General features: G+C 37.3%; 1 protein-coding gene across 4 annotated transcripts in view; it reads left to right on the plus strand.

The window, feature by feature from the left end:
* The window catches only part of SLC38A1 (solute carrier family 38 member 1), a 76,938-nt gene that overhangs the window by 59,837 nt on the left and 7,168 nt on the right, over positions 1-9,933 (plus strand). For all 4 annotated transcript variants that reach the window (XM_017857523.1, XM_017857531.1, XM_017857513.1 and 1 more), the window contains exons 6-12: positions 2,162-2,235; positions 3,666-3,758; positions 4,050-4,131; positions 5,115-5,197; positions 6,684-6,742; positions 6,861-6,977; positions 8,186-8,265. In XM_017857523.1, coding sequence (XP_017713012.1) covers positions 2,162-2,235; positions 3,666-3,758; positions 4,050-4,131; positions 5,115-5,197; positions 6,684-6,742; positions 6,861-6,977; positions 8,186-8,265 — 588 coding nt within the window. The remainder of the gene's footprint in view (positions 1-2,161; positions 2,236-3,665; positions 3,759-4,049; positions 4,132-5,114; positions 5,198-6,683; positions 6,743-6,860; positions 6,978-8,185; positions 8,266-9,933) is intronic.

Below are 9,933 nucleotides of genomic sequence, written 5' to 3' on the forward strand. Positions count from 1 at the left end.
AATAGGGCACATGGTCACTCCCGAATTGCATCTGGCTCATCCTAAGATATCACTTATTTTATTCCCGCTAGGAAGCCTGCACTCTTCTGTGCCACACGGAAATCCTCTAGGGCCTGTCACATGTTCATGTAGAAGTGGCTACTTAGTGTTGTGTCCCTGAAAACACGAATGAACTCTGCAGGAAACCCAAAGCTTGCTTCTTTGACATAAATATTGCTTATCTTACTTGATGGAAAAAAAAAATCATGCCACAATTAGGTCCTGTATCTTACTCTGTGACAGAGCATATCAAATCCTGTTCCATTACGTATCTCAGAACTACTGGGTTGGTTAATAAATGCTTGCTCGCCGTTTCTCACATCCCTCAACCTGAAGAGATAATAAGTGACCTACCCTCTTAATCAGTGTATTAGTCCATTTTCATGCTCCTGATAAAGACATTCCTGAGACTGGGTAATTTATAAAGAAAAAGAGGTTTAACAGACTCACAGTTCCACGTGGCTGGGGAGGCCTCACAATTATGGCAGAAGGCTAATGGCACATCTTACTTGCCCACAGTTGAGAAAGAATTGAGAGACAAGCAAAAGGGGTTTCCCCTTATTAAAAAAAACCCATCAGATTTGTGAGACTTATTCACTACCACAAGAACAGTATGGGGAACTGCCCCATGATTCAATCATCTTCCACCAGGAATTATGGGAGCTACAATTCAAGATGAGATTTGGGTGGGGACACAGCCAAACCATATCAATCAGCCTCCTCACTCAAGGATTTTAGGGAAATAAGTCCAGATCTGAATGCACTTCCTTATCAATCATATCTTAACTTAAATTCCCCTTTATTGGCAGATCAGCTGGGCCTTTACCCAAAGTGTTAGGTCTTTTGTTCTTTCTCCTAATGTTTGTTTTGCCTCTGCTGAGCTCTGCCCCTCATTTGCTTGCTGGCCAGTTTCTGGCAGTTCATCTGTTCTGCTGTTGACCATTCTGTACACCCGGTTTATCTCCTCATGGCTGCCTCGTATGTGGGAGAAACAAAACGCAGTAGGATCATAGACAGCTGAGGAGCAGTCATTCTGCCTGGGGCCAGGGAAGGCGACTGAGGAGTTGGCATATGAGCTGGGGCTTAGAGCAGCCTTCAACAGGTGTGCTGGGAGGGGGAAGGGCCAGGTGGAAGCAGCCCACGCAGAGCGAACGGCATGATGTGCCAAGTGCCTCTCAACAGCACTTGGTGGAAAAATAATTGCTTTTAATGACTCAAACGTAGAGTCAATTGCAGTAATGTATTGTTCTAGGGATATATTTTCCCACATCAGGAAGTGAGTGGTTTCATTTGGAGACTGGATTTTTTTTTCTTGTTTTTTAATTAATAGGCTTTATTTTCAATTATCATGTCTGTTTTAACCAAATGTTTCAGAAATGATCTATATAATCTCCCACATCATTTTAATTGCACTTTTTCTTGAGAAGGGTTTGATAATGAGCCAGATGTACTAAAACAAAAACATGAGTTCATCATTCAAAAAAGTCTTTTCATTATACTTGATTGTCAAATGTTCCCACTAGTTAGCAAGGGGTGCTTATTCAGCTAAGAGGAACCAGGTGCAAAAAAAGTAAATTACATTATTAGCCCAATATATAGATGTTAAAATAGCCATGAAGTGATAGATGAACAGAACCCTAGACATCATTTGGCTTGTATCTTTATATTATGGGCAAGGAATCCAGAGATGGGAAATGTTAAACAAGTTGCCCAAAGTCAGGTGGTCATTCTCCTAAGGTCACTGCCAGCCTTTCCCTTTGCCCCTACCACCCCATTCTCACACTTTCTCACCCGGATATAACAGAGAGTGCAACATAGACTACAAAAGCTTTCTTTCATATTGTTGTTTTAAAGTCATCTCAACTGAAATGCTCCCAGAGAGCTGTTTGGGCTTTGAATTACATGAAGAATTTGAACTGTTACTCAGATTCTAATGAGCACTTCTTTATTTGGTAGGACATTTTTATTGAGGATTTTAAAACAGGGATGACTAATAGGTTCCAAAATTTGGATACTATTAACAAATTGTGTTAACCATACAAATAAAACTTTGCCCTTCTAAACTGTAATGTCAGAATATATTCTTTTCTAGTTATTACAAGATTTATTTTCTTTGCCTTAGGGTTCTTTTGACTTCAGTGACATTGCTGTCTATATATTCAATAAACCTCCTATTGATCTGTTCAAAAGAAACAGGTAAGCTGAGGACATGTTTGATTTTGTTAAAACCAGGGTGAATTATTTTTATGGTGACATTATGGAGCAAATGATCTCTCTCTGTACAGCAATTTGATTATTAAAAAGAAAGACTAATTTGACCTAGAGTGATTAGAAGACCTATGGGAGTATTTATCTAGAGAAACAGTTGCAACAAAATATAAATTAAATTGTCATGGACAATGAGGAAATAATGTTGTCACTTAAAGTGAACCCTCAATTATATACCTATTTTTCTAGTTTAAAATGACTCCATTTTAAAAGCTTCAGTTTTTCCTCAGGCCTTTATAAATCCAGAACAAAGATTCCATGTTTTTATATTATAGCTTCCAAGGTTTTAAAAGTAAGCAGACCTTTCATTCTCTTGTGCATATACCAAGCAGAAAATGTTACTCCTGAGGCAATGTGGGAGTGAGCAAGCTATGAAGAGACTTCAAGTACTCTGGGCAGTGTAATACCTGAAGTGTTTATTTTCTATTTCTGGGACACTGAATTATGTTTGTAATTCTTTGACTTTTACATTAGCTAAAACCACACTGGCCAGCTATTATTATGTATACATGACTCCATTTAACTGGAACATTTTATAATAAATTGAGGAGCTAACCATTGACTAGTTTAAACACCAGTCTTATGAGAAATTAAACAAAGGTTTAATTATAGCCTGCCCCATATTGCTCTCCATGAACCTTTGGAAAATATGAACTGAACAGTTATAAAGAAATAAAACACTTTTTAAAAAGCGAATACTTTAGAATTTTAGTATTTATTGAGATGAGCTAGTTGAACATTTTCAAATTTTGCTACAGACAAATTATGCTTTTGACAGATTAGTCTTCCACTCTCTTTTATGAGTTGCATGTATTTGAACTGCATTTTATGAATGATTAGATTTTGTATGTAGTGGTTATTAAAATGTGTCTAAGCTTGTTACTACATTTAGAACTTGGAGGCATTGATGGGATGTTATTAAGATAATTCCTTATTAGCCTAATCAGTCATTAATTCAAAAGGAATCCTTTTGTTTCAACTATTAGGATCTTTTTAAATCAAATATGTATTTTAATGATATGTACCAGACCTGAAGACAAAGATCACAGAAGGAATTTCCCCTTTGTAAAGTAGAGGTAGTTAAAAATAAGCCTTATGACCTAATAGGTTAATTGTAATGCTCTGGTAGCCAACTTGAAAAAGGAGAAATGATGGTTGCGTCTCACATTTTAAAATGTCAAGAGTTTGTTTTGTAATGAGGATACCTTAAACCCTGCAAAGCCAAAATGACTATTTGTGTGAGTTTGAGAAAGGCACACAGTACCTTGGGGAACTGTCAGTAGAATGACAAAATCTTGACTATTTTAACTTTCTGAACCCTGTCATTTCTTGTGTTCTCAAATTTGATTTTTAAATAGGCTGCATGGTATATGAAAAGCTGGGGGAACAAGTCTTTGGCACCACAGGGAAGTTCGTAATCTTTGGAGCCACCTCTCTACAGAACACTGGAGGTAAAAAGAACATGCTCTTCTATACATAACTTGAAACTAATTCTGGTGGCTAAGCGGCCGCATGAATTTTAACATAATTCAAGCAGTTATCATCCTCATTGCTAAAATGGCACAGGGAAAGTAAAGCAGAGACAGCAGTCACTTATTTAAAGCCACAAATCCTGCTAGAGTAGCTGAAGTTGCCTTTGTGTCTTATTGACGGTTGGTCTAAGAACGGGCTGATAACTTTTTACGTAGCTTGCAACGTAAGCCTTGTATCTTCTTTCTAAAAAAGTTCTCATTTTCCTTCAGCAATGCTGAGCTACCTCTTCATCGTAAAAAACGAACTACCCTCTGCCATAAAGTTTCTAATGGGAAAGGAAGAGACATTTTCGTAAGTGATAGACCATTTTTTAAATGATATCACTAAAATATTTTTAATTTAAATATGGGCAAATCAAAATTCTTGCTTTATGAATATTGCAGAAAGTTTTCCTAGGCTGGTTTTTGTTTGTTTGTTGTTTCAACAATAAATTTCTTTGGGGCTATATAAATAAGTAGGAGAGTCATTTGAATATGAACATTTGAAAAGTAGATTTGTCTGTCATGCTGTGAGTGGTGGATACTGCATTTTCCCAAGAGCTTGAAATCTATATCTAGTTTTGGTGAAATAGAACAGATATGGAATATTTTTAACACAAAAGTGGAATATGAAAAAAAAAATTAAGACCCTAGCCTCTTGCTTAAAGAAGGGACATAGTATTTTGGGAGCAAAATTTACATGAGCCAACCTCACTAAAGATGTAGATAACCCTGGAAAATGTTGCAGCTACATTTGGCACAATTGTGTTTTGACTCCCTCTTGTTTAACAGTTCTTGTCAGTCTTAGTTTCTCTGTTTTCTTTCAAGGGAGAATCATAGAAGCCAGAGTTTCTAGTGTTCTCAGGATTCAAGGTCAAATCCAAGGGATCAGGGAGAGAGAAATGCCTACCTGTGCTGACTTGTTTCTCGCTGATACTATCCCAGCAAAACAAAAAGGAGCTTTCTCTTTAAATAATTGGTAGGACAAGTTGTAATCTGACAGAATACAATGTGTGCATTCAGTTTTGAAACCATGTAAATAATTCAAAAGAATGCCACATTTAGCCAATGGGAAAGAAAAAAAAACAACAATATTCCTTCTTCCATTACATGGGAGTGAAGCTGTAGTAAATAAGTAGTGGTTGGGTTAAAGTGTTTGGATAAGATCTGAATAATGATTTTAAAAGTTAATGGATATAGTAAAATTAATAAAATATATATTATGAAATTTTACACTGGAGGGGAAAAAAGTCACTTTCTAAAAAAATATAACCTAACCCTTGAAATGCCTTTCAGAGCCTGGTACGTGGATGGCCGAGTTCTGGTGGTGATAGTTACCTTTGGCATAATTCTCCCTCTGTGTCTCTTGAAGAACTTAGGTAAGGACAGATTTTGTTTTTATCATATTCTGCAGTGCCCAAGTGAATCAGAAACTGAGTAAAAATGGACAGCATTGCCCTCTGCTTCCCCTCTGCATGCGCTCAAAGATTAAGTGCATGATAAACTGAAAGTATTAATCGGTCTCAACTTTAATATGGCATAAAAAAAATAGTCAGTATGTGACCTCCTAAACAATCCCTCTACTGAGCTGTGGAGGGGAGAAGGGAGGTTCTGGCGCCAGAACAGACAGGGCTATTTTCAATAGTACAACTTATATGCTACTCTGAGAGAAGTCCAAAAAATGGAATTCTCTTCATACGAAGTCTTAACTACCATCATTATTTAGATAAATATATTTTCAAATCTAGTATGGAGACCGAAAGCTGCCTAGATTTATACCCACAAGTATTATAAATTTAGAGAGTCTAGCCAGCCTCAATTATTTCTCTTCGAAGTGGGAGAGATAAATCAAAAGTCAGAAATGGTGGATAATCCCCAAGTCATATCCATTTGGCTTGGATCTCCTACTTGTTTTTATGCTTGTATTTGAAGACAAGAATGCCTGATGTTAGGGAAATTTCATACATTGAATAATGTGGCCAGACTGCCATCCAGTCAAAAACCTGTAAAATGTATTTACTTTAATTCTGGGCTAATTCAAACAAAAGTTTGGATAAAAGTTCTTTGAACAATAATTATAAGCCTCAGTTTTTTGTTTTGTTTTGGATCAAAATATCAGACCTCTGTAGCTGTTCTGTGAGGTTTATAAATAGTTTTTTTTTTAACTACTTAATTTTCTGGTTTCTGCATCTGTGTTTTCTGTACCTATAGAGGTAGCTCTTTTCAGTTAAGTAGAGAAAAGCTCTTCTCCAGGGTTGAAAATAATGCAGTCCTGAGAGGCTGCTTAACTCTACCTTTCTGGAGGTCATGGTGGCAATTGGAGATCACCTAGTAGGCATTCTACGGGGAGCTAGCTAAAGATGCCCAGATACTCAATTTACCACTGGAAATTCGCTTCATCTACTTTCTCTCATCTGGGGAGAAAAGTATTATAACTGACATTCAGTATGCACACAATAAGTGTATAATAAAGAGCTATTGAGGGGATCAAGGAGTAAATGGGTTTGCCCATAGGAGTCCATCAGAGTCCACCAACACAGACTTAAAACAAAAATTGGAAGGCTCTTTTCCACTGGATTCTGGGAGTCCGTGTTCTCTAGTGTGCAGGGAGAGTTGGAATCAAAACACATAATATAATGTTTTTAATCAGAGCCCCATTTTTTTGCCAAATAAAGTAGCACTGTCAAATAATAAATCTTGTATTCACTTGGGCATGTATGTTTATTATTGGAGCTCTAAAATATGCTTGAAATAATGCATTGAAATAAATGAGGTGATGAATTTTGAAATAATAACAGTTTATGATGGGTAGCTCCAAAATTTTAAAAAATGGAAAAAAATAATTATTTTTTACTTTTTTTAAAGGGTATCTTGGCTATACTAGTGGATTTTCCTTGAGCTGTATGGTTTTTTTCCTAATAGTGGTAAGTGCTGATTGAAATGGCTGGTTTGGTTTTGTGATGGTACAATGGCATGTAATAATTATTCATTATTTGGCTTTACTAAAGTCCATACTGCTTCTACTATACTTCTTAATACCAGGTTATTTACAAGAAATTTCAGATTCCCTGCATTGTTCCAGAGCTAAATTCAACAATAAGTGCTAATTCAACAAATGCTGACATGTGTACGCCAAAATATGTTACCTTCAATTCAAAGGTAAGTTTCCTGATCCTTTGCAGATGAAATGAGCATTTTTATTAAGGGCATTCTATTTCTCATACTTGTAATTGCACTGTTTTGAATGTGTTAGTTCTCAAAAGAACACATGGTACCATTGCTTCTAGATTACACATCTATGTAGAGATCCTTGAGAAATATACAAATATTGTATTTTACACTCTCTCTTACCATTAAGCATTCCCTGTCAAAATCCCATTCTGGATAATTGTCTCAGCTTTTCCTGTGTAGAGTGCTAGGTGATGCTTCAAAAACAGATTAGGAACATCCTTTGCCCCCGGTTCTGGTGATGACAGAAAGGAATACTGCAGACTTCCTCAGCTTGCACAGTTGAAATGTAGATGCCACCACAAACTGACACTTAAAAGACTCTCATACTATTAAAATATTGTTGATACCAATGGGAAACAGAGGATTATAGAGTCAGTCAGGCTTGGATTTGAATCCTCAGGCAAGTCACCCAACCTCTTGAGTAAAAATAAGGATTCTATTCTGCATCTTACAAGGTTTTGTTAGAATACACCTGGCATAGTGCATCAGCAGAGTTAGGGCATAAGATAGGCTAGTTTTCACTTATTTTTGCATAGGAAGTTAGATTGAGTTTGAGAGTTTCAAAGAGCCTTATCTAAGAAAACTAAATAGATTGGATTCTCTCTCTTTCTCTCTAATTGTAAGGATATAACCAAAGTAGTGCAATATGAAACAGATTTTCTTTTCAGAGGATATCTTTTAAGTCTGATTCCATGCACCTGATGTAGAGCAAAGAGCAATAAACTAGAGGTGGGAGTGCTGGGCCAGTCGCCTGACCTGTTGGAGGGAGCCAGGAGAACAGCCATAGTCTGCCTACTGCTTGGGATTGCTGTGGGGACCCAGTGAGCTATCCTAGGAAGAGTGCCATGTAACTGGCTCATGCTGTATAAACAGGGGTGTTGTATACCTGGAGTATATAAAATACGCCGTAGGTGAGCCAAATCCAAAGTCCCTCTGTGACAAGTGGCTAATGGCTCGAGCTAGATAAGCTCTCTTAGAAAAGCTGCTTCTATTTTAGAGATCAAAACCCTCCTAATAACCAAATAATCCAGGGATTCTGAAGAGCTGTCAGATGAAAAGAGCTCAGAAATACTGGAGCTGTGTCATTTTTATGGTAAAAGTGTTTTTCCTAACGTCTGTTCTTTTCTCTCAAATAGACCGTGTATGCTTTACCAACCATTGCATTTGCATTTGTCTGCCACCCATCAGTCCTGCCAATTTACAGTGAGCTTAAAGAGTAAGAAATTTGTTTAATTTTTTAATCTTAATCGTTTTACATCTCCTCATTAATAGACAAGTATGGAATTAAAATAAACAGACTTGTCTAATGAACGTCGGTGGATTCATCACCTAGCTTCAACATTTACTCACATCCTGCCATTCTTAAACAAGCATTGTATTTTAAGAAACAAGAAAGCAAGAAAAATCAGAAACTTACAGTATTTTGGGGGGTCATAAACATAAAAAGTAGCCAACCATGTGGGCTTTTTCATTAATTGGTTTTTCGAATATTGTATCACCGAGGACAGTTCAAGTATTTGTGTTGCTTTCCGTTATGTATGCGTATTTTGCAAGTGGGTGATAATCTTCAGATTTGTCTGTAAACTGCTAAATACATTGTCTCTGATTGCCTGTTGGTTTGGGTGAAAAGGCTAGTAAATCAGACAATAAGACATCAATGTTAAGGCCACAAACTAGGAAAAGAGAATATTGCTGTTCATTTTAACTATTAAGAAAATTCTATGGATTTATTGATTTATTTTGATTGCTGGTTTTGAGAAAATTAAGGCCTGCTTATAAACTTCTTCATGTGTTCTCTTTTAGCCTACGGTTATCAAACATAAACAAAATAGTCACCATAGCATAATCTTAAAAACTTAGAAAAGATAGACAATATTGGTATTTATTTCCATTTTGAAACAAAGTTGATGTCATTTAGCATTGAATCCACTCATTTTTTTCATATTTAATTGATACATGGCTAAATTTTAAACCATCTACATCTATGTGTATATACATCACTCCTAGTTTGTGATCCTCTTTCTGGAGAATTTAAATATATCTTTGGCATTTTTTTTTTCCTGCCACAATATTTTTAATTACATACAAAGGTCTGACATGTCACCCAGGGACCCATTTCACCCACTGCTCTGTTTGGCCGCCAGTCTTTTGTCTCTCTCTTCAGCAATGGTAAGGCGGATAGCCTTTCCTCGGGGAAGAGAAATCCATGGTTTCTTGCCCTTGTCTTTGGCATCTTTTAATAGTTCAGCTTTTTGTTTTAGCTTTTAATTTTCTCAAGTGTATACTTCTCAATTTTTCTTTACTTTTTTTTTTTTTTTTTTTTTTTTTTTTTTTGAGACAGAGTCTCACTCTGTCACCCAGGCTACAGTGCTATAGTATGATCTCAGCTCACTGCAGTCTTAACTTCCCAGGGTCAAGCAATCCTCCCACCTCAGCCTCTCAGGTAGCTGGAACTACAGGCACATGCCCGCACGCCCAACTAACTTTTGTATTTTCTGTAGACACAGAGTTTCACCATGTTGCCCAGGCTGGTCTTGAACTCCTGAGCTCAGATGATGTGCCTGCCTCGTCCTCCCAAAGTGCTGGGATTACAGGCGTGAGCCGCCGCGCCCAGCCTTCTTCTTCTTCTTTTTTTTTTTTTTTTTTGAGACGGAGTCTCGCTCGACTCCGTCGCCCGGGCTGGAGTGCAGTGGCCGGATCTCAGCTCACTGCAAGCTCCGCCTCCCGAGTTTACGCCATTCTCCTGCCTCAGCCTCCCGAGTAGCTGGGACTACAGGCGCCTGCCACCTCGCCCGGCTAGTTTTTTTTTTTTTTTTTTTTTTGTATTTTTTAGTAGAGACGGGGTTTCACCGTGTTAGCCAGGATGGTCTCGATCTCCTGACCT

Source organism: Rhinopithecus bieti, unplaced genomic scaffold (assembly GCF_001698545.2).
Source record: "Rhinopithecus bieti isolate Rb0 unplaced genomic scaffold, ASM169854v2 scaffold_2884, whole genome shotgun sequence".
Classification (NCBI taxonomy): domain Eukaryota; kingdom Metazoa; phylum Chordata; class Mammalia; order Primates; family Cercopithecidae; genus Rhinopithecus; species Rhinopithecus bieti.